Raw genomic sequence first — 25,883 nt, 5'->3', positions numbered from 1 at the left:
GGGGGGTAGGGGGGTCATCCCTGGCTCCTACCGCCAATACCTGGAGAGCTGCACAGGCAGTGCTACAACAGTGGGCTGATGCGCAGGAAGGACTTCCCTGCGCATCAGATCTGTGAATCGTTCCTGCCGGTCCGCAATGCTCCACCTATATGTAATGTCATGATATGTGACATCACATAGGGGTGGAGCGGTGTGGCAGAATCTTTTGTTTGTGGTGGTGCGGGCCCTGTCTATTTTGTCAGTCCCGGGCCCCACAATTTCTGATGGCAGCCCTGGCCGGCGGTGATGTCACTGAATGTTATCGTTGAACAATAACGTTCAGCGTGTACGCACTAGATCATTGAACGTTATATCATTCAACCAGGGGCGTTTCTACAGAGGAGGGGGCCCATGTGCACCTCAGCGTGGGCCCTCTCCTCTGCACAATGCCGGAGTCTACTGCGCATGCGCAGATCTCTGGAAACATGGCGGCCGCCATGATCCGGAGACCAATTTGGCTACCGCGCATGCGCAGCGGCCATTTTGGCTGCGATTTCTGGAGCGATCACAGCTCCTGGCGCTGGACTCCAGAAAGGTAAGTATTAAAATGGGTGCAATGGGTGTGGTGTGCTCCCCCTGGACCCAGGGGCCCATGCGCACCGCATCCATTGCACCCATTATAGAAACACCAATGCGTTCAACTATATAGTCATCCATCACCGGCAATTCCACTGTGCCTAGTGTGTACCCACTTTTATGCAAAAGACAATTTTACATATGTGCAGTATGCAAGCCAGGTCTGAACCCTGCAGTACAGTGAGCTATATCTTTATTATTTACTCCCAACAGTATTTCGTTTCTTAAATGTTTATACATCTCCTTATTTTTATGTTGATTTTAACTTTGCCTGCTTAATCCAGAGGTGGACGTAATCTCATTTGCCGCAGTAGTTTATACACAGCTGTACTATGGTGGTCATTCCGAGTTGTTCGCTCGTTGCCGATTTTTGTTATGCTGCAATTTGTTGCTAAATGCGCATGCGCTTAGTTATTTAACTAAAAACTTAGTAGATTTCCTGTGGATCCTGCGGCGCTTTTCAGTCGCACTGCTGATCGGTGAGTGATTGACAGGAAAGGGGCGTTTCTGGGTGATAACTGAGCGTTTTCCGGGAGTGTGCTAAAAAAAGCAGGCGTGACAGGCAAAAACGTGGGAGTGTCTGGAGAAACGGGGGAGTGGCTGGCCGAACGCAGGGCGTGTTTGTGACGTCAAACCAGGAACTAAACGGACTGAGATGATCGCAATCTAGGAGTAGGTCTGGAGCTACTAAGAAACTGCAGGGAATTATTTAGTAGCAATTCTGCTACTCTTTCGTTCGCTATTCTGCTATGCTAAGATACACCCCCAGAGGGCGGCGGCCTAGCGTGTGCAGTGCTGCTAAAAGCAGCTAGCGAGCGAACAACTCGGAATGAGGGCCTATGACTACAGTATATGCTAATGCAGTGGACACGGAATTTGTACACAGACAACGGCTAGCAGCTATCGCTATTCCAATGCTTGCGTACAAAGGGCCTAATTCAGACCTGATCGCTATTGTGCGAATTCACAAGGCGGACGATTATCGATTGACCGCGCATGCGTACGGATCGTAGTGCGCATGCGCGAGGCCAAACTGCAAAAGAATACTGCATCTTTTTTGATCACTAGACTTACGCTTGTTGATTGACAGGAAGCAAACGTTTGGGGGTGGTAACTGGCCGTTTTCTGTGAGTGTCAAGAAAAGCGCAGGTGTTCCTAAGCGTTTTCAGGGAGGGTGTGTGACGTCAGCTCCGGCCCAATCAGCCTGATTCTATTGCACTGTAGTAGTAATTCCTGGGCTACGCACAGACTGAAAAAAACATTAGATGGTGAGTGAGTTGCAAACGGATTTGTACCTGACCGGCGTTTGCAGAGCTTTTCGCATGGTGTATGCAGACTTGCACGGGGCAGATTGTCACTCTGGCTGGGTTGCGTCAATCCGATCGCAAACCTTTGCAAACTCGCAGAGGAGCGGTCAGGTCTGAATTAGGCCCAAAGATGCACCATTGGACGCACATTGGTCGCACCATCAAAACTCTGTGAATGCCTATAGCTTTTCGGAATGTCCATCAGAACAAAGTACAACTGCGTTCAAAGATGCACTCGCTGGCTGTGACACTCCCACAAAATGCTTGCGTCACACCCACATTTGACTAGCCATCCCCCTTTACCCTGTTACCTCCCATAAACGTACACTATTATTATTTTATTAAGTTTCTTATATAGCGCAGCAAATTCCGTTGCTCTTTACAATTGCTCTGCCTCCAAGATCTCACTGCAACTGCCATTAGCAGGGCCGAAACTAGGTGTGTGCACTGTGGGCACAGAACCGCTGGCAACACCTGCAGGTCCGCAGCACCACCCGGCTACTTGCTAGTGATAGCCATCGGTGTGGTTGCCATCGATGGCAATATGACAAGTAACCATCGATTGCAGGGAACTATGCAGTGGATGACCATTGATGGTTCCCACTATCGATGGTCATCCCTGTTTTTGCACTGACTAGCCCATGGGCCAATCAGAATATGGGGGTGGGGCTTCACACGTGTCATGGGTGGAGCTGTGCTCTGTGTCCCCACACCTCATTAAAAAATATATTTGGTTATACTTTTTCATTGATGGAGGGAAACCATCTGGTTCTCCCCCATAGATGGCAAAAGTATTCCACATCGGCCACAAACCATTGATGATTTTGAATCATCTATGGTCGATGGCCATCCCTACTACTTGCACAGCGCTGTAGGTTGTGTGCCTCCCTGGCTCCCCTTTGCACCCGCGGCTCCTTCCCCTGCCTGTCCCGATCACTGCAGGCCACAGTGATCAGTAGCCCATGGCATCCCACCAGCACAGTGCTGCAGTCATCATGGCCGGTGAGGAGAGGCGCTGTCCCCGCTCCACTGCGCCGCTGACAGTTTTTACAGCATAGCACCGGCTGGGCATGGGGCTGTGCTGCGGCTGCGGTGAGCCGAGGGCTGCGCTCCTCTTACCAAATCCAGCACACCAAAGCACAAGATGCTGTGGAATGAGAGAGGAGGTTGCTGCCGTTGAGAAGGGCTGCTGCTTCCTGCATGATATGCCAGCGGCAGGTGAGCTGAAGTATTATGGCCTAATGGAAGGACTAATCGCCCCCACCCCCCTTGTGCAGTGTGTGTAACCCTATGCAGTGCAGTGTAACCGTGTGTGTGTGCTGGAGCAGTGCAGTGTAACTGTGTGTGTGTGTGTGTGTGTGTGTGTGTAGCAGTGCAGTGTAACCCTGTGTGTGTGTACTGGAGCATTGCAGTGTAACCGTGTGTGTGTGTGTGTGTGTACTAGAACATTGCAGTGTAACTGTGTGTGTGTGTGTGTGTGTGTGTGTGTGTGTGTGCATGTGCTGAAGCAGTGCAGTGTAACCGTGTGTGTGTGTGTACTAGAACACTGCAGTGTAACCCTGTGTGTGTGTGTGTGCTGGAGCAATGCAGTGTAATCGTGTGGGTGTGTGTGTATGTGTAGCAGTGCAGTGTAACCCTGTGTGTGTGTTGGAGCATAGCAGTGTAACCCAGTGTGTGTGTGTGTGTACTAGAAAATGCAGTGTAACCCAGGACTCCTGAGGAAGCCGCTTAATAATAAAGGCGGGGAAACGCATTGAGCCAGTGTGCAGACATACTTACGGATTTGATCCACATTTGGGCAGAGAAAATGGCTCTGTGGACCATCGATCCTGACTGATTTGTGGCTTCACTGCATGATCCCAAGCAAGAGAACGCTGGTGGTAAGAAACCTATTCCCAAAAGGGGAGTTCATTTTAATATTGCTAATGGACATTAGCAGAGCCCATGCCTTGTGGAGTCCTATTTTATAAAAAGGGACATTATATGATTGTGTCTACATCAATAAATGACACACACAGCATAAGTGGGTTCAGTGGATTGTGCCATTATTCAAATGTACCTATGCCACGTTAAGTCCAGAGATAAAGGGGCATTGATTGGATTATGCCTATAGCAACAAGTAACTAAGTGGAATCTTGATGATTGAGCCATCATTGGAACAAGTTGAGTGAGATAAACAGCTAAACAAAAAGTGGATAATAACGGTGAATGCATCAATCACATATTAAAACAACTACCTTCCACTTGATTATACGTGACTGTGTTTTTAAAGGAACAATTAATTATATTCTAAGTGGATGATCTATGGAATGACTGCATACTAAATTTACCATCTGTTGATATCAGATTGATTACCAGTGGAAATACTAATCACTGAAAGTGTATATTTGGCAGCTAAGATCATTATATAATTATATGTGGTGTTCTAAATTGTTGATATAATTGTGATTAAACACCGGCCGTGTGTATGTTATATGTATATTTTATTTATTTTTTGTCTTTTTTAATTGTTTTTTATAGTGAAAATAAATGTGTAAAAATTATTCTGGATGGTAGCACTTCACTATTTGTTCTTGTTGTAACCCAGTGTGTGTGTTTACTAGAACAGTGCAGTGTAACCTTGTATGTGTGTGTATGTGTGTGTAGCAGTGCAGTGTAACCGTGTCTGTGTGTGCTGGAGCATTGCAGTGTAACCCAGTGTGGGTGTGTACTAGAACAGTGCAGTGTAACCTGGTGTGTGTGTGTGTGTGTGTGTGTGTGTGTGTGTGTGCTGGAGCAGTACAGTATAACCCATTGTACAGATGTGTCCTGTTACAGTTTTGGGACTCTACCTGATGCAGTGTGTAAAAGGGGACTCTACCTGGCACAGTGTGTAAAAGGGGACTCGACCTGGCGCAGTGTGTAAAAGGGGACTCTACCTGCCGTAATGAGTAAAAGGGATCTCTACCTGGCGTAATGTGTAAAGGGGGACTCTACCTGCTGTAATGTGTAAAAGGGGACTCTACCTGCTGTAATATGTAAAAGGGGGCTCTACCTGGAGTAATGTGTAAAATAAGGCTCTAGCTGGTGTAACATGTGTAAGTGGCACTGTGCAGCGTAATTTGAATAAAGGAGACTACTGTACAGCATAATATGAATTGGTATCATTTGTGGTCACGCTCCTTCCCCATGAAGCCATGCCCCTATATTTTTGTTGCGCGCCTACGGCACGCACTGGCCCTATTTTAAATGCTGTTCATTGCATACATCGCTAAAACGTCTAGTTACGGCACTGGCCATCAGCAAACAATAGCGAAGCATGTGCAGTGCGAAAAAGCATCATTCATTTGCGCAAACATCAGCATATCGTCTGTCTCTGAATCAGGCCACGTATATCATGAATATTCAGAACATCTGTGAATAAGTTATAATGCTCATCATCATTTATGTGAAAACGTTATTTGATACTAGAATTTTGACTCTGTATCTCAGCATCATTTCAAATATAACATGGTCAACCCTTTGTCTAGGTGTTCCGGCAGAGATATCATCAGGCCATGAATCCATCAAAGGTTTTAGCCATTTCTCTCGTACTTCTGCTCATCAGCACAGGTCAGTACTGTGAATCCTGAGATAGTGCACCTGCATCTTTTTCCCCCTGTACATTGTATTAAGTCTCAAGCAGAGTAGCACCTCATTACCTAATTATGGTGTACAAACTAGCCCCCCCCCCCTTCCTTTGCAACTGATTCTATGTATACATATATCTGAAGGCATGAGACACTTCAGCTAGTTTAGCACCCTGCCCCATCCACCCCTCACTGATTTTAAATAGAGGGCCCAGCACTCCGGCTTGCATATGTGGAATGAGCACACTGTGGTAAGACTCCTAAATTTTTTTATTATGGCAGTCAATATTTGGGGGATTCTCTGGGGCGTGGGGCTTCCTGGACCTGCCGTGGCTGGACACCCTCGGGGCATCGCAATCTAACATTTATTTTAATACACTGTGGCACTTATAGTTTGTTTTATATATGTGTAACACTTTCACACCATTCTTTTTCACTCTTCACATTACTCACACATGCAGCATTAGCTGCTCCTACGTATTTAACTCTTTACTTGTATCACTCTTGCGGTGGGGTTGTCTGGCTGGGTGGCTTTGGCGTGTCCTGCCCCCTGGACCTGAACCCCTGCAGTAAGTGTTAGGGACTTACCCAATGAGAGGCTACCTTGGTGCGGTGGGTAAGCTCATAGCCCTGGCCAGGATTATGCTAAATGCCTCTGGTTATTACAGGTTGAGCTAGTGTGAGATAGTGCACGTGCATCTTTTCCCCTCTGTACAGAGTTGACAAGTATGCCTTTTGGAAACCATAGACTTAAGCTAGAGATATATGGGGGAGGGGGAGTCAATTGTTATTTGGGTATCCAATAGCAGCAATTCAATTGTTCTGCCATTTGGGCGTGATAGCTACGGGCACCGATATTTCTCGTAACCTTCCAAGGTTGCAAGCAGAAATCTGCAAAAAGTGTCCTTTAAGTTGCGGGCTGTACTTTACTTGGGTTTAGCCATTTTGCATGGCTAATTTTAGTACTTCTGGGAGTAATCAATGCAATAATACAATAAGTGCCAACAGAATTGCATACAGCCCCATCTAAAGTGACAGGGCAAATGCAATTGAGTGCCCACTAAACAAATGAATCGCCCCCAAGACAAGATAACTGAGATCTTGTATAAGACAGTAAGACAGATTTGTCTGAGGGTGGACTATGCCTTTAATCTTACCTCCCAACTGCCCCGATTTTGACGGGACAGCAGTTCCGTAACTAGGCATTTTAGCTCTGTGTGCAAGAAATGACATTGGCGCACCCCCCTATGCAAAAAAGGGGCAGTGCGCGCCGCAGGCGCATGAAAAATATATAGGGGTGTGGCTTCATGGGGAAGGGGGGTGGCCACAAAATAATACCAATTCATACTACGGTGCACAGTAGTCTTTATTATTCAAATTACGCTGCACAGTAGCGTCACTACACCAGGTAGAGCCCCTTTTTACACATTACAGCAGACAGTGTCCCCCTTTTTACACATTACGGCAGACAGCGTCCCCTTTTTACAGTTTACGGCAGACAGTCCCCCTTTTTACACATTACGGCAGACAGTCCCCCTTTTTACACTTTACGGCAGACAGTCCCCCTTTTTACACTTTACGGCAGACAGTCCCCCTTTTTACACTTTACGGCAGACAGTCCACCTTTTTACACATTACGGCAGACAGCGTTCACTTTTTTCACATTACGGCAGACAGCATCCTCTTATTACACATTACGGCAGACAGCGTCCCCCTTATTACACATTACGGCAGACAGCGTCCCCCTTATTACACATTACGGCAGACAGCGTCCCCCTTTTTACACATTACGGCAGACAGCGTCCGCCTTTTTACACATTACGGCAGACAGCGTCCTCTTAGTACACATTACGGCAGACAGCGTCCCCTTTATTACACATTATGGCAGACAGTGTCCCCCTTATTACACATTACGGCAGACAGCGTCCCCCTTTTTACACATTACGGCAGACAGCGTCCCCCTTTTTACACATTACGGAAGACAGCATCCCCCTTTTTACACATTACGGCAGACAGCGTCCTCCTTTTTACACATTACGGAAGACAGTGTCCCCCTTTTTACACATTACGGCAGACAGCGGACCCTTTTTTACACATTACGGCAGATAGCGTCCCCTTTTTTACACATTATGGCAGACAGCATCCCCTTTTTACACATTACGGCAGACAGCGTCCTCTTATTACACATTACGGCAGACAGCGTCCCCTTTTTTACACATTACGGCAGACAGCGTCCCCCTTTTTACACATTACGGCAGACAGCGTCCCCCTTTTTACACATTACGGAAGACAGCGTCCCCCTTTTTACACATTACGGAAGACAGCGTCCCCCTTTTTACACATTATGGAAGACAGCGTCCTCTTATTACACATTACGGCAGACAGCGTCCCCCTTTTTACACATTACGGCAGACAGCGTCCCCCTTTTGACACATTACGGAAGACAGCGTCCCCCTTTTTACACATTACGGCAGACAGCGTCCCCCTTTTTACACATTACGGAAGACAGCGTCCCCCTTTTTACACATTGTGGCAGAAGAGAAAGAGAGAGAGAGAAAGAAAGCGAGAGAGAGAGAGAGAGAGAGAGAGACTCACCATCTCTCCCCGCTGGCAGTTAGGCTCCTCGTGCTGGCAGAGATCCCGGGCAGCCGCAGGGGAGAAGGAGTAGGAGGGAGGGGGACTGGAGCCGCAGCAGCGCTATGTCATTGGTAGTAGCGCTGCTGCAGCAGCCCCCTCTCCTTCCGCATTGGCTGCCCGCCGCTGTGAGTGCTGGGATGAGGGAACCGCATCTCAGCATTCACAGCAGCGCCGGGCAGCCAATGCGGAAGGAGAGGGGAGTGCTGCAGCGGCGCTACTACCAATGACATAGCACTGCTGCGGCTCCAGTCCCCCTCCCTCCTCCTCCTTCTCTGCCTCCGGCGCTGCTGCTCTCCTCCAGCGCGGCGCACGGCAAAAAACTGGCGGCTTGTAATGAGTCAATTGGACTCATTACAAGCCGCTGGCCGTGCGCCCTCAGGGTAACTGCGCTGTGTGCCAGGCACACCTGGCACACAGGTAGTTACGGCGCTGCGGGACAGTCCCATTTTTCGGACACTCTCCTGCTGTCCCACCAGTCCTGCAGTGGGGAAGGGGATTGGGAAGCTCCCTCTTCACTTGCTGCTCAGCTTAGCGGAACAGCGGTGAATAAACTCTGGGCATGCCCCCACAGTGATGAAAATGGGGTCGTGGCTTTTGATCAAAGCACTTCCCTAATTTCACCTACGCGCCTTTGCCATGTGCAGCTGTCTCCCCTCCTGCCAGGACAAAGTTGGGAGGAATGCTTTAATACTGTAATAAAACCCATTAAACCACATACAGTATAGTATTTCAGGGTCTCTCATGAGTTTCTTATGTCTCCAGGAATTGAGAGTTACAGGATACAGAAGCGGGAGTCTCCCACATTCATCTCCCAGGCACAGGATCTGTTGACATCAGCATGGGAAAGTTTCAGTTCAAAAACGGAAGAACTGGTTCAGAAGGCAAGGGTGCCGAAACTGGAGGATGCAGCAAAGTAAGAGGGAACACTATGAGCGACTAAGAATGATCTGCTAAATATAACCAAGATACTGTACTTTATATTGCTATACATATTCAGTAACATACTGTTTTGGGTGAAATCCTTGCATTTACACATCATTAGGATGGGATGCAGTTAAGAGGTCAGCTGTCGGGATCTCAGCAGTCTGAATACTGATGCCGGAATCCCGACACCCATCTGAATGCCGACGCCAAAATCCCAACATGGTCAGGAGACAAACGCCGGCATCCCGACCATAAGTATAGTGGGCGGGTTATGGTTAGGGCCTGTGGGAGGGGAGGTTAGGTTTAGGCACTAAGGGGGGAGGGTTAGGGTTAGGCTGCGGGGAAGGGGGGGTTAGGTTTAGGGGGGTAGGGGAGAACGAGTAGCGTAGATACTTCTCCCCTCTCGGGATTTGGATTTCAAAAAACGGGATGCTGGCATCGGTATTGTGACCTCTGGCATCCCGTCTGCTGGTCAAACATACTGAACCCACTGGACCATTGTGACAAAATGCTGTGAATCACGGATTCGTGAGAAAGGGGCGGGCATAAAATGACATGATTCATGTCATTTAACCTCTGCCCCCTCCATACAAACCCACAATTCATGGTATTATCTCTCCATACTGCCCACTTTACTAGGAAGTGGACAGGATACAGGAGATCAACCAACTCTTTCGGGGGTCTACCGGAAATTTCAGGAGTCTCGAGCACCTTCCAGGAGAGTAGATTAGTATGTCTGGGGATAATGCAGAGTTGGTACCAAAAATATGCATAGGTTGCTTAAAAAGAAAAAAATGCACTCAAAAATAGCATATTTCTTCCCGGCAGCATGTTGTGTAGTTTTAGAATAGCCATCATCATTATCAGTGTATACAGTACAGCTGGTGTATAACAAGGTTATATGGGTGTCTCTGCAGGCCTGCATTTCAGAGAACATGCCCTTACTGAGTACATTGGTATCCATCATGTTATTATGCTTGGTGGGCAGCCACAAGTTGATCGTTTATCTCATGTATCATATTACACAGTATTTGAAGCAGAGCATATAAGCATGCACAAAGTAGTTGCACATGGACATGGCCTCCAGGTACTAGGGGTGTGGCTAAACCTGGGAGGTGTGGTCACTCCCACTCTAAAAAACCCCAAAACAATGTAAAATACTATGCACAGTGCCACTCTGTTAGTCATAGTATTTTACATTGTCCCCCATAGCAGCTGGTGCAGCCCCTGCTGGATCCCTCCAACAAGTCCGGGCCAGTAATTAGTACCCGCCCCCCATCTCAGCACCCCTGCACATGACTTCACATCCATAAACTGTTACATTATTCCACATTATACATCACTTTCAGTCTTTCTTTCTCTCACATACTGTAAGAGAGAATTTATCAAAGCTTGGAAAGAGATAAAGTAGAGGGAGAGATAAAGTACTAACCAATCAGATCCTAACCGTTGTTTTACAAGCTGTGCTTGGAAAAAATGAGAGTTAGGAGTTGATAGGTTGTTAATTAATTCCCCTTCCAGACCAAAACCCTGGGTCCAGTCCAGGTCACTGAACACGGGTTTAAAGCCGTGCCACAGTGGCTTGAACCCCGTTCACACCACAGGACGGGTGGTATTCATGTGACCGCCGGTCAGCTGACCGACAGTCACATGACCTCCTCCACCAGCCCGACGGGTCACTGTCCTGATGGTCGGCATGCCGACCAACAGGGACTATTTCCACTCGTGGGTGTCCACGACACCCATAGAGTGGGAATAGAACCCGTGGCGACGGCAGGCGACCGCAGGTCGCCACCGAGCCCACAGCGTGGCGAGCGCAGAAAGCCCGCAAGGGGCTTGCTGCACTCGCCCCTCCCCGCCGGGATCCCGGCGTCGGTAAGCTGACCAGCGGTCAGGAGACCGCCGGTCAGCCGTACTACACCCCACAGGACAACCCGGGATATTGTCAGGGTTTCTCCTCTGCTTGTGTTTGTAGATGACATCTGGGGTCATTCCGAGTTGATTGTAGCTGTGCTAAATTTAGCACAGCTACGATCGTAAACTCACACATGCGGGGGGATGCCCAACACAGGGCTAGTCCGCCCCGCATGTCAGTGCCGCCCCCCCCCCCCCTTGCACAAATACAAAAGCATTGCCCTTTGTATCTGTGGAGTTACTCCCGGCCAGCGCAGCTCCTGCTGCTGGCTGGAAGTTGTTCGTCGCACCTGCTGGCCGCAGCGGCTGCGTGAGACTTCACGCAGCTGCCGCGGCCCGCTCCCCCAATGGCCAGGCCACGCCTGCGTTGGCCGGACCGCTCCCTCTAAACGGCGGCTTAGCGCCGTTTAGCCCCCTCCCGCCCAGTGACCGTCTCTGTCTCAGAGGCGTTCGCTGGGCACTGACGACTGCCATGCGCCGGCGCACTGTGGCGCCGGCGCATGCGCAGTTCTGACCCAATCGCTGCGCTGCGACAAACTGCTGCGAGCAATTGGGTCGGAATGACCCCCATCATCTCCAAACATCGGTGAGCCGGGTCTCCATCAGGTTTGAATGGGACCTGGGTTACCCGTTCACACTGCCCTGTAATTTGGGTCCTTCCTGGACCAACCTGGGTAACTACTAGAGATGAGCGCCTGAAATTTTTCGGGTTTTGTGTTTTGGTTTTGGGTTCGGTTCCGCGGCCGTGTTTTGGGTTCGACCGCGTTTTGGCAAAACCTCACCGAATTTTTTTTGTCGGATTCGGGTGTGTTTTGGATTCGGGTGTTTTTTTCAAAAAACCCTAAAAAACAGCTTAAATCATAGAATTTGGGGGTCATTTTGATCCCATATTATTATTAACCTCAAAAACCATAATTTCCACTCATTTTCAGTCTATTCTGAATACCTCACACCTCACAATATTATTTTTAGTCCTAAAATTTGCACCGAGGTCGCTGGATGACTAAGCTAAGCGACCCTAGTGGCCGACACAAACACCTGGCCCATCTAGGAGTGGCACTGCAGTGTCACGCAGGATGTCCCTTCCAAAAAACCCTCCCCAAACAGCACATGACGCAAAGAAAAAAAGAGGCGCAATGAGGTAGCTGACTGTGTGAGTAAGATAAGCGACCCTAGTGGCCGACACAAACACCGGGCCCATTTAGGAGTGTCACTGCAGTGTCACGCAGGATGTCCCTTCCAAAAAACCCTCCCCAAACAGCACATGACGCAAAGAAAATAAGAGGCGCAATGAGGTAGCTGTGTGAGTAAGATTAGCGACCCTAGTGGCCGACACAAACACCGGGCCCATCTAGGAGTGTCACTGCAGTGTCACGCAGGATGTCCCTTCCAAAAAACCCTCCCCAAACAGCACATGACGCAAAGAAAATAAGAGGCGCAATGAGGTAGCTGTGTGAGTAAGATTAGCGACCCTAGTGGCCGACACAAACACCGGGCCCATTTAGGAGTGTCACTGCAGTGTCACGCAGGATGTCCCTTCCAAAAAACCCTCCCCAAACAGCACATGACGCAAAGAAAATAAGAGGCGCAATGAGGTAGCTGACTGTGTGAGTAAGATAAGCGACCCTAGTGGCCGACACAAACACCGGGCCCATTTAGGAGTGTCACTGCAGTGTCACGCAGGATGTCCCTTCCAAAAAACCCTCCCCAAACAGCACATGACGCAAAGAAAATAAGAGGCGCAATGAGGTAGCTGTGTGAGTAAGATTAGCGACCCTAGTGGCCGACACAAACACCGGGCCCATCTAGGAGTGTCACTGCAGTGTCACGCAGGATGGCCCTTCCAAAAAACACTCCCCAAACAGCACATGACGCAAAGAAAATAAGAGGCGCAATGAGGTAGCTGTGTGAGTAAGATTAGCGACCCTAGTGGCCGACACAAACACCGGGCCCATCTAGGAGTGGCACTGCAGTGTCACGCAGGATGGCCCTTCCAAAAAACACTCCCCAAACAGCACATGACGCAAAGAAAAAAAGAGGCGCAATGAGGTAGCTGACTGTGTGAGTAAGATTAGCGACCCTAGTGGCCGACACAAACACCGGGCCCATTTAGGAGTGTCACTGCAGTGTCACGCAGGATGTCCCTTCCAAAAAACCCTCCCCAAACAGCACATGACGCAAAGAAAATAAGAGGCGCAATGAGGTAGCTGTGTGAGTAAGATTAGCGACCCTAGTGGCCGACACAAACACCGGGCCCATCTAGGAGTGTCACTGCAGTGTCACGCAGGATGGCCCTTCCAAAAAACACTCCCCAAACAGCACATGACGCAAAGAAAAAAAGAGGCGCAATGAGGTAGCTGACTGTGTGAGTAAGATTAGCGACCCTAGTGGCCGACACAAACACCGGGCCCATTTAGGAGTGTCACTGCAGTGTCACGCAGGATGTCCCTTCCAAAAAACCCTCCCCAAACAGCACATGACGCAAAGAAAATAAGAGGCGCAATGAGGTAGCTGCGTGAGTAAGATTAGCGACCCTAGTGGCCGACACAAACACCGGGCCCATCTAGGAGTGGCACTGCAGTGTCACGCAGGATGGCCCTTCCAAAAAACACTCCCCAAACAGCACATGACGCAAAGAAAAAAAGAGGCGCAATGAGGTAGCTGACTGTGTGAGTAAGATTAGCGACCCTAGTGGCCGACACAAACACCGGGCCCAATTAGGAGTGTCACTGCAGTGTCACGCAGGATGTCCCTTCCAAAAAACCCTCCCCAAACAGCACATGACGCAAAGAAAATAAGAGGCGCAATGAGGTAGCTGTGTGAGTAAGATTAGCGACCCTAGTGGCCGACACAAACACCGGGCCCATCTAGGAGTGGCACTGCAGTGTCACGCAGGATGGCCCTTCCAAAAAACACTCCCCAAACAGCACATGACGCAAAGAAAAAAAGAGGCGCAATGAGGTAGCTGACTGTGTGAGTAAGATAAGCGACCCTAGTGGCCGACACAAACACCGGGCCCATTTAGGAGTGGCACTGCAGTGTCACGCAGGATGTCCCTTCCAAAAAACCCTCCCCAAACAGCACATGACGCAAAGAAAAATAAAAGAAAAAAGAGGTGCAAGATGGAATTGTCCTTGGGCCCTCCCACCCACCCTTATGTTGTATAAACAAAACAGGACATGCACACTTTAACCAACCCATCATTTCAGTGACAGGGTCTGCCACACGACTGTGACTGATATGACGGGTTGGTTTGGACCCCCCCCCAAAAAAGAAGCAATTAATCTCTCCTTGCACAAACTGGCTCTACAGAGGCAAGATGTCCACCTCATCATCATCCTCCGATATATCACCGTGTACATCCCCCTCCTCACAGATTATCAATTCGTCCCCACTGGAATCCACCATCTCAGCTCCCTGTGTACTTTGTGGAGGCAATTGCTGCTGGTCAATGTCTCCGCGGAGGAATTGATTATAATTCATTTTAATGAACATCATCTTCTCCACATTTTCTGGATGTAACCTCGTACGCCGATTGCTGACAAGGTGAGCGGCGGCACTAAACACTCTTTCGGAGTACACACTTGTGGGAGGGCAACTTAGGTAGAATAAAGCCAGTTTGTGCAATGGCCTCCAAATTGCCTCTTTTTCCTGCCAGTATAAGTATGGACTGTGTGACGTGCCTACTTGGATGCGGTCACTCATATAATCCTCCACCATTCTTTCAATGGTGAGAGAATCATATGCAGTGACAGTAGACGACATGTCCGTAATCGTTGTCAGGTCCTTCCGTCCGGACCAGATGTCAGCATCAGCAGTCGCTCCAGACTGCCCTGCATCACCGCCAGCGGGTGGGCTTGGAATTCTGAGCCTTTTCCTCGCACCCCCAGTTGCGGGAGAATGTGAAGGAGGAGATGTTGACAGGTCGCGTTCCGCTTGACTTGACAATTTTCTCACCAGCAGGTCTTTCAACCCCAGCAGACTTGTGTCTGCCGGAAAGAGAGATCCAAGGTAGGCTTTAAATCTAGGATCGAGCACGGTGGCCAAAATGTAGTGCTCTGATTTCAACAGATTGACCACCCGTGAATCCTTGTTAAGCGAATTAAGGGCTCCATCCACAAGTCCCACATGCCTAGCGGAATCGCTCTGTGTTAGCTCCTCCTTCAATGTCTCCAGCTTCTTCTGCAAAAGCCTGATGAGGGGAATGACCTGACTCAGGCTGGCAGTGTCTGAACTGACTTCACGTGTGGCAAGTTCAAAGGGCAGCAGAACCTTGCACAACGTTGAAATCATTCTCCACTGCGCTTGAGACAGGTGCATTCCACCTCCTATATCGTGCTCAATTGTATAGGCTTGAATGGCCTTTTGCTGCTCCTCCAACCTCTGAAGCATATAGAGGGTTGAATTCCACCTCGTTACCACTTCTTGCTTCAGATGATGGCAGGGCAGGTTCAGTAGTTTTTGGTGGTGCTCCAGTCTTCTGTACGTGGTGCCTGTACGCCGAAAGTGTCCCGCAATTCTTCTGGCCACCGACAGCATCTCTTGCACGCCCCTGTCGTTTTTTAAATAATTCTGCACCACCAAATTCAAGGTATGTGCAAAACATGGGACGTGCTGGAATTTGCCCATATTTAATGCACACACAATATTGCTGGCGTTGTCCGATGCCACAAATCCACAGGAGAGTCCAATTGGGGTAAGCCATTCCGCGATAATCTTCCTCAGTTGCCGTAAGAGGTTTTCAGCTGTGTGCGTATTCTGGAAACCGGTGATACAAAGCGTAGCCTGCCTAGGAAAGAGTTGGCGTTTGCGAGATGCTGCTACTGGTGCCGCCGCTGCTGTTCTTGCGGCGGGAGTCCATACATCTACCCAGTGGGCTGTCACAGTCATATAGTCCTGACCCTGCCCTGCTCCACTTGTCCACATGTCCGTGGTTAAGTGGACATTGGGTACAGCTGCATTTTTTAGGACACTGGTGACTCTTTTTCTGAGGTCTGTGTAAATTTTCGGTATCGCCTGCCTAGAGAAATGGAACCTAGATGGTATTTGGTACCGGGGACACAGTACCTCCAACAAGTCTCTAGTTGGCTCTGCAGTAATGATGGATACCGGAACCACGGTTCTCACCACCCAGGATGCCAAGGCCTCAGTTATCCGCTTTGCAGTAGGATGACTGCTGTGATATTTCATCTTCCTCGCAAAGGACTGTTGGACAGTCAATTGCTTGGTGGAAGTAGTAAAAGTGGTCTTACGACTTCCCCTCTGGGATGACCATCGACTCCCAGCAGCAACAACAGCAGCGCCAGCAGCAGTAGGCGTTACACGCAAGGATGCATCGGAGGAATCCCAGGCAGGAGAGGACTCGTCAGAATTGCCAGTGACATGGCCTGCAGGACTATTGGCATTCCTGGGGAAGGAGGAAATTGACACTGAGGGAGTTGGTGGGGTGGTTTGCGTGAGCTTGGTTACAAGAGGAAGGGATTTACTGGTCAGTGGACTGCTTCCGCTGTCACCCAAAGTTTTTGAACTTGTCACTGACTTATTATGAATGCGCTGCAGGTGACGTATAAGGGAGGATGTTCCGAGGTGGTTAACGTCCTTACCCCTACTTATTACAGCTTGACAAAGGGAACACACGGCTTGACACCTGTTGTCCGCATTTCTATTGAAATAGTTCCACACCGAAGAGCTGATTTTTTTGGTATTTTCACCAGGCATGTCAACGGCCATATTCCTCCCACGGACAACAGGTGTCTCCCCGGGTGCCTGACTTAAACAAACCACCTCACCATCAGAATCCTCCTGGTCAATTTCCTCCCCAGCGCCAGCAACACCCATATCCTCCTCATCCTGGTGTACTTCAACACTGACATCTTCAATCTGACTATCAGGAACTGGACTGCGGGTGCTCCTTCCAGCACATGCAGGGGGCGTGCAAATGGTGGAAGGCGCATGCTCTTCACGTCCAGTGTTGGGAAGGTCAGGCATCGCAACCGACACAATTGGACTCTCCTTGTGGATTTGGGATTTCGAAGAACGCACAGTTCTTTGCGGTGCTACTGCTTTTGCCAGCTTGAGTCTTTTCATTTTTCTAGCGAGAGGCTGAGTGCCTCCATCCTCATGTGAAGCTGAACCACTAGCCATGAACATAGGCCAGGGCCTCAGCCGTTCCTTGCCACTCCGTGTGGTAAATGGCATATTGGCAAGTTTACGCTTCTCCTCCGACAATTTTATTTTAGGTTTTGGAGTCCTTTTTTTACTGATATTTGGTGTTTTGGATTTGACATGCTCTGTACTATGACATTGGGCATCGGCCTTGGCAGACGACGTTGCTGGCATTTCATCGTCTCGGCCATGACTAGTGGCAGCAGCTTCAGCACGAGGTGGAAGTGGATCTTGATCTTTCCCTAATTTTGGAACCTCAACATTTTTGTTCTCCATATTTTAATAGGCACAACTAAAAGGCACCTCAAGTAAACAATGGAGATGGATGGATACTAGTATACAATTATGGACGGACTGCCGAGTGCCGACACAGAGGTAGCTACAGCCGTGAACTACCGTACTGTACTGTGTCTGCTGCTAATATAGACTGGTTGATAAAGAGATGTAGTAGTATGTATGTATAAAGAAGAAAGAAAAAAAAAACCACGGGTAGGTGGTATACAATTATGGACGGACTGCCGAGTGCCGACACAGAGGTAGCTACAGCCGTGAACTACCGTACTGTACTGTGTCTGCTGCTAATATAGACTGGTTGATAAAGAGATGTAGTAGTATGTATGTATAAAGAAGAAAGAAAAAAAAACCACGGGTAGGTGGTATACAATTATGGACGGACTGCCGAGTGCCGACACAGAGGTAGCTACAGCCGTGAACTACCGTACTGTACTGTGTCTGCTGCTAATATAGACTGGTTGATAAAGAGATGTAGTAGTATGTATGTATAAAGAAGAAAGAAAAAAAAACCACGGGTAGGTGGTATACAATTATGGACGGACTGCCGAGTGCCGACACAGAGGTAGCTACAGCCGTGAACTACCGTACTGTACTGTGTCTGCTGCTAATATAGACTGGTTGATAAAGAGATGTAGTAGTATGTATGTATAAAGAAGAAAGAAAAAAAAAACCACGGGTAGGTGGTATACAATTATGGACGGACTGCCGAGTGCCGACACAGAGGTAGCTACAGCCGTGAACTACCGTACTGTACTGTGTCTGCTGCTAATATAGACTGGTTGATAAAGAGATGTAGTAGTATGTATGTATAAAGAAGAAAGAAAAAAAAACCACGGGTAGGTGGTATACAATTATGGACGGACTGCCGAGTGCCGACACAGAGGTAGCTACAGCCGTGAACTACCGTACTGTACTGTGTCTGCTGCTAATATAGACTGGTTGATAAAGAGATGTAGTAGTATGTATGTATAAAGAAGAAAGAAAAAAAACCACGGGTAGGTGGTATACAATTATGGACGGACTGCCGAGTGCCGACACAGAGGTAGCTACAGCCGTGAACTACCGTATTGTACTGTGTCTGCTGCTAATATAGACTGGTTGATAAAGAGATGTAGTAGTATGTATGTATAAAGAAGAAAGAAAAAAAAACCACGGGTAGGTGGTATACAATTATGGACGGACTGCCGAGTGCCGACACAGAGGTAGCTACAGCCGTGAACTACCGTACTGTACTGTGTCTGCTGCTAATATAGACTGGTTGATAAAGAGATGTAGTAGTATGTATGTATAAAGAAGAAAGAAAAAAAAACCACGGGTAGGTGGTATACAATTATGGACGGACTGCCGAGTGCCGACACAGAGGTAGCTACAGCCGTGAACTACCGTACTGTACTGTGTCTGCTGCTAATATAGACTGGTTGATAAAGAGATGTAGTAGTATGTATGTATAAAGAAGAAAGAAAAAAAAACCACGGGTAGGTGGTATACAATTATGGACGGACTGCCGAGTGCCGACACAGAGGTAGCTACAGCCGTGAACTACCGTACTGTACTGTGTCTGCTGCTAATATAGACTGGTTGATAAAGAGATGTAGTAGTATGTATGTATAAAGAAGAAAGAAAAAAAAACCACGGGTAGGTGGTATACAATTATGGACGGACTGCCGAGTGCCGACACAGAGGTAGCTACAGCCGTGAACTACCGTACTGTGTCTGCTGCTAATATAGACTGGTTGATAAAGAGATGTAGTAGTATGTATGTATAAAGAAGAAAGAAAAAAAAAACACGGGTAGGTGGTATACAATTATGGACGGACTGCCGAGTGCCGACACAGAGGTAGCTACAGCCGTGAACTACCGTACTGTACTGTGTCTGCTGCTAATATAGACTGGTTGATAAAGAGATGTAGTAGTATGTATGTATAAAGAAGAAAGAAAAAAAAACCACGGGTAGGTGGTATACAATTATGGACGGACTGCCGAGTGCCGACACAGAGGTAGCTACAGCCGTGAACTACCGTACTGTGTCTGCTGCTAATATAGACTGGTTGATAAAGAGATGTAGTAGTATGTATGTATAAAGAAGAAAGAAAAAAAAACCTCGGGTAGGTGGTATACAATTATGGACGGACTGCCGAGTGCCGACACAGAGGTAGCTACAGCCGTGAACTACCGTACTGTGCCTGCTGCGACTGGATGATAAATAATGATATAAAAAATATATATATATCACTACTGCAGCCGGACAGGTATATATATTATATAATGACGGACCTGCTGGACACTGTCTGTCAGCAGAATGAGTTTTTTATAGAATAAAAAAAAAAAACACCACACAAGTGAAGTCACACGACGAGTGTTTAACTTTTTCAGGCAATCACACAATATAGTATACTACTAACTATACTGGTGGTCAGTGTGGTCAGGTCACTGGTCAGTCACACTGGCAGTGGCACTCCTGCAGCAAAAGTGTGCACTGTTTAATTTTAATATAATATGTACTCCTGGCTCCTGCTATAACCTATAACTGGCACTGCAGTGCTCCCCAGTCTCCCCCACAATTATAAGCTGTGTGAGCTGAGCACAGTCAGATATATATACATAGATGATGCAGCACACTGGGCTGAGCAGTGCACACAGATATGGTATGTGACTGAGTCACTGTGTGTATCGTTTTTTTCAGGCAGAGAACGGATATATTAAATAAAACTGCACTGTCTGGTGGTCACTGTGGTCAGTCACTAGTAAACTCTGCACTCTCTACACTTCTACAGTACTCCTAAGCTCCAGTAAATCAGGTCAATCTCTCTCTCTCTCTCTCTTCTAATCTAAATGGAGAGGACGCCAGCCACGTCCTCTCCCTATCAATCTCAATGCACGTGTGAAAATGGCGGCGACGCGCGGCTCCTTATATAGAATCCGAGTCTCGCGAGAATCCGACAGCGTCATGATGACGTTCGGGCGCGCTCGGGTTAACCGAGCAAGGCGGGAAGATCCGAGTCGCTCGGACCCGTGAAAAAAAACATGAAGTTCGTGCGGGTTCGGATTCAGAGAAACCGAACCCGCTCATCTCTAGTAACTACCCAAGTTAGATTCTCACGTCACTGGACTCGGGTTAACCATTTCACACTGACCCATGATGCGGGTTAACCCAGCAACAACCTAGGTTTTTGCAGCGGTGTGAAAGAGATATGACTCTTTCTACATTATCTTTATCCAAGCTTTGATAAATCTTCCCCTATATGTACTATAAAATATATGCTTTGTGATCAGCTGTTTGTAAGTACAGCCAAACATAAACCCCATCACCTTATATACAACTAAGGTAACGCTATGAAATTCTATTCACAGGGAGTATTACGAAACAATTACAAATAGTGTGAAGACCTACACCAACGTTCTGAATGACCAATTGTACCACTGGTGGCATGGAAACTGAGACCCCGCAGAACTGCAGTACTACATGGAAGTTGTACTCATCACACAGAATACATTTTTGAATATTACAACCAGGGCTATTCACATGAGGAGCAGCCAGAACCTTGTCTCCTCTACACAATCCTGGGAGACCAGGTTCTTTCCACATGACCCCAAACACGCCTCTCCTTATCTCCCCTTTCCCTTCTGTCACTTTCCGCTCACTGCAGAAGACTGGGGTAGGGACAACAGGACAGGATTACAACCCAATTATTCCAACTCTTTATGTTTCTAGCATTTACATATTCCTGCAAAAACACCTGCTGGTTTAATCATATAAAAGTTAAAAAATAAATAAAATGAAATAATTTTTGCTGTGACAATGTTCCTATGCTTGTTATTTGTGATGAACTTATAGAAATGATGGAATGTTGTACATTTGTAGGGTAGAAGTTATTGAGAGTACACTCAGTACAGCCGATTATGGGGCCAATTCTGTAAGGATAGCAAATTCTGCTAATCAGCAGAATTTGCTATCCTTTTGCACGCATGCTGGGGGCTGCCCAGCATGCTGACCGACGCCTCCCCCCTGCTACAAGCAGAAATTGTGATCGCCTCGCAATTTCTGCTTATCAGCAAAAACTAAGGTTGACTCCTGCCGGCGCAGTTTAGCTGCGGCCGCAGGAGTCCCATCACCATCTTACTTGTCACGGCGGCTGCCTGTGATGTCACGCAGCCGCCGCGACCGCGCCCCCGACATGCCCCTGTTCGCACCGAACAGCCCACCATTCGGGTTGCCCTGCCCCCGCAACACTCCATTTCCTCCCTGAAAATGGAGCGTTGCCGCCCCCTCCCGACCCGCGACCGCCTCTGCCTGATTGACAGGCAGAGGATACCGCATTTTCTGCGGCCCCCCGCAGAAAATGCAGATGCATGCGCAGTAGGGCCCACTGCACATGCGCCCGTGGCACCCCCGCAAAAATTCCGTCCGGATCGTGATTTGCAATCCAACCTGAATTAGCCCCTATAGCATTATATGTCCCATGTATTTCTGCTGTGCATCTCATTATAAAACTTTGTTCAAAATTAATAATTTGATGCAAGTGGGAGGTATCAAATTATTAGGTACCCACAGACACAGACAGACATAATTATTATTTGAATGTAATTGGTGTCTTGTTGCCATACTTATCTATATTTTGTCTGTGCTCTCTGAGAAAGTTTACGGAGGGGAGACAGGTTACCGCTGGAGGATTGGATACAGGATTAATATATCAAAAGCGGCATCCCAGCGCTTAAGATCCTGACAGCTACTATTAAGTAAGGTAACCCTGATTCCTTAACCCCCTTACCCACCTTTCCTGCAACCTAACCTCCCCATCCCGCAACCTAAACCTAAGTCTCACTCCCCCGCAACATAATCCTAACCCTCCACAGAGGTGCCTATCCCTAACCCCCCTCCCCGTAGCTTAACCCTAGTCTTTCCCACCCACAGTCTAAACCTACCCCCCCCCCCCCTTGTGCGGCTTGCCAGTGCGGTGTCTCAGCAGTCCTCGATCGGGATTCTGGTGGTCGGGATCCCGGCGCCGGCATTTAAAATAATGTCACGTTACCGGCGTCGGCATTCTGAGCTGTGTCGGGATTCCAGCATCAATATTTTGACTGCCGCGATCCCGACCACCGTCGAATCACAGTATTATGGTCTTACCACTCATGGCAATGCTGCAGAATATGACATCACACAGCGTGGGGAGGCCATGATGATGCAGTAAATTGAGTTATCATGCCCTATTATGCCTCACTTCCAGAGGCAGAACTCTGGGAGGCAACGGAGTCAGCTGCCGCCGGGCTCCTGCTGTGAAGGGGGGCACCTCTCCTCCTGTTACATGTGTTCAGTGACATTAATCAATTAAGTTAAATGACAGCAGCCGGTATCTCTTCCCCACTAGTCACTACACCTTACAAATCACACCTTCTTTATTATAGATACACTGGAAGCAGACACCTTACTGATGAAGCTATTTGCCCCTATAAAGGAAATATGTATAGGGGGGCACCAATATTTTTCTCGCCTCCGGGCAACTGGGACAAACTTACGCCACTGCTCACCTCTGTGTCCCACCAATTACACAAGGAACTGGGCAGGATGTGGTAAGGTTGCCTGGTCTCCCCAGAGTACAGATGGCTACCAATAATTGTTGACTCTACAAAAGTTCCAGGACAGTTCCAAGTTTTCCAGCACATGTAAGCATAACTCCCAATGTTTGACCCTACTGACCCGGGACCTGCCGCGCCGGAACGTGGCCACGGGAGGAGTGGGCGGGGCATTGAGTGCAGCGCTGCAACCCCCATTTTCGTCATTGTGGCGGGGGGGGGGGGGGGGGGGGGGAGTGCCCAGCACTCCCTGAGCGGCTGGACAGCCCCCGGGCTCCACTCACTGCAGAGCAGCGGTGATCTCTGGCTCTCCCAAACTGACCCCCCCCCCCGGCTGCCGGACACTGCGACACGCAGCAGGGACAGCGGAGCAGTGCCCAATTAGTGGGACTGTCCCGCTGTATTCAGGACAGTGGTGAGGTATGATGTAAGTAGTGTATGGGCTACTACTGTAAATACACTGCACCTGCCACTATTTTAGTTTTCTCTAACGTCCTAGTGGATGCTGGGGACTCCGTCAGGACCATGGGGATTAGCGGCTCCGCAGGAGACAGGGCACAAAAATAAAGCTTTAGGATCAGGTGGTGTGCACTGGCTCCTCCCCCTATGACCCTCCTCCAAGCCTCAGTTAGGTTTTTGTGCCCGTCCGAGCAGGGTGCAATCTAGGTGGCTCTCCTAAAGAGCTGCTTAGAAAAAGTTTTTAGGTTTTTTATTTTCAGTGAGTCCTGCTGGCAACAGGCTCACTGCATCGAGGGACTTAGGGGAGAGAAGTCAACTCACCTGCGTGCAGGATGGATTGGCTTCTTAGGCTACTGGACACCATTAGCTCCAGAGGGATCGAACACAGGCCCAGCCATGGAGTCCGGTCCCGGAGCCGCGCCGCCGACCCCCCTTGCAGATGCCGAAGATGGAAGAGGTCCAGAAGCAGGCGGCAGAAGACTTTTCAGTCTTCCTGAGGTAGCGCACAGCACTGCAGCTGTGCGCCATTGTTGTCAGCACACTTCACACAGCGGTCACGGAGGGTGCAGGGCGCTGGGGGGGCGCCCTGGGCAGCAATGTATAATACCTTTTTATGGCTAAAAATACATCACATATAGCCCTTGAGGCTATATGGATGTATTTAACCCCTGCCAGATCTCACAAACTCCGGAGAAGAGCCCGCCGAAATAGGGGGCGGGGCTTATTCTCCTCAGCACACAGCGCCATTTTCCTGCTCAGCTCCGCTGTGAGGAAGGCTCCCAGGACTCTCCCCTGCACTGCACTACAGAAACAGGGTAAAACAGAGAGGGGGGGGCACTTTTTTTGGCGATATTACTATATTTAAGCTGCTATAAGGATACAACACTTATATAGGGTTGTTCCCATATATATTATAGCGCTTGGGTGTGTGCTGGCAAACTCTCCCTCTGTCTCCCCAAAGGGCTAGTGGGGTCCTGTCTTCAATAGAGCATTCCCTGTGTGTCTGCTGTGTGTCGGTACGTGTGTGTCGACATGTATGAGGACGATGTTGGTGTGGAGGCAGAGCAATTGCCGGTAATGGTGATGTCACCCCCCAGGGAGTCGACACCGGAATGGATGGCTTTGTTTATGGAATTACGTGATAATGTCAGCACATTACAAAAATCAGTTGACGACATGAGACGGCCGGCAAACCAGTTAGTACCTGCCCAGGCGTCTCAGACACCGTCAGGGGCTGTAAAACGCCCTTTACCTCAGTCGGTCGACACAGACCCAGACACGGACACTGAATCTAGTGTCGACGGTGAAGAAACAAACGTATTTTCCAGTAGGGCCACACGTTATATGATCACGGCAATGAAGGAGGCTTTGCATATCTCTGATACTACAAGTACCACAAAAAGGGGTATTATGTGGGGGGTGAAAAAACTACCTGTAGTTTTTCCTGAATCAGAGGAATTGAATGATGTATGTGATGAAGCGTGGGTTAACCCAGATAGAAAAGTGCTAATTTCAAAAAAGTTATTGGCATTATACCCTTTCCCGCCAGAGGTTAGGGCGCGCTGGGAAACACCCCCTAAGGTGGATAAGGCGCTCACACGCTTATCAAAACAAGTGGCGTTACCGTCTCCTGATACGGCCGCCCTCAAGGATCCAGCTGATAGGAGGCTGGAAACTACCCTAAAAAGTATATACACACATACTGGTGTTATACTGCGACCAGCCATCGCCTCAGCCTGGATGTGCAGTGCTGGGGTGGTCTGGTCGGATTCCCTGACTGAAAATATTGATACCCTGGATAGGGACAGTATTTTACAGACTTTAGAGCAATTAAAGGATGCTTTTCTTTATATGCGAGATGCTCAGAGGGATATTTGCACTCTGGCATCGAGAGTAAGTGCGATGTCCATATCTGCCAGAAGAAGTTTATGGACACGACAGTGGTCAGGTGATGCGGATTCCAAACGGCATATGGAAGTATTGCCGTATAAAGGGGAGGAATTATTTGGCGTCGGTCTATCGGATTTGGTGGCCACGGCAACTGCCGGGAAATCCACCTTTTTACCTCAGACCCCCTCCCAACAGAAAAAGACACCGTCTTTTCAGCCGCAGTCCTTTCGGTCCTATAAGAACAAGCGGGCAAAAGGACAGTCATATCTGCCCCGAGGCAGAGGAAAGGGTAAGAGAGGGCAGCAAGCAGCTCCTTCCCAGGAGCAGAAGCCCTCCGCGGGTTCTACAAAGCCCTCAGCATGACGCTGGGGCTTTACAAGCGGACTCAGGAACGGTGGGGGGTCGACTCAAGAATTTCAGCGCGCAGTGGGCTTGCTCACAGGTGGACCCCTGGATCCTGCAGGTAGTATCTCAGGGTTACAGTTTGGAATTCGAGAAG

The 25,883-nt window shown here is 48.7% G+C and overlaps 1 protein-coding gene across 1 annotated transcript in view; it reads left to right on the top strand.

Annotated features, from left to right (window-relative positions):
* The window catches only part of APOC2 (apolipoprotein C2), a 43,318-nt gene extending 22,054 nt beyond the window's left edge, over nucleotides 1–21,264 (top strand). Inside the window, exons 3-5 of the mRNA XM_063941624.1 lie at nucleotides 5,432–5,513; nucleotides 8,930–9,080; nucleotides 20,816–21,264. Coding sequence (XP_063797694.1) covers nucleotides 5,459–5,513; nucleotides 8,930–9,080; nucleotides 20,816–20,903 — 294 coding nt within the window. The 5' untranslated portion in view covers nucleotides 5,432–5,458 and the 3' untranslated portion in view covers nucleotides 20,904–21,264. The remainder of the gene's footprint in view (nucleotides 1–5,431; nucleotides 5,514–8,929; nucleotides 9,081–20,815) is intronic.
* The last annotated feature ends 4,619 nt before the right edge of the window (nucleotides 21,265–25,883 follow it).

This window comes from Pseudophryne corroboree, chromosome 10 (genome assembly GCF_028390025.1).
Source record: "Pseudophryne corroboree isolate aPseCor3 chromosome 10, aPseCor3.hap2, whole genome shotgun sequence".
NCBI classification, from domain to species: Eukaryota; Metazoa; Chordata; class Amphibia; order Anura; family Myobatrachidae; genus Pseudophryne; species Pseudophryne corroboree.
This window is presented reverse-complemented; position numbering and strand designations above follow the sequence as displayed.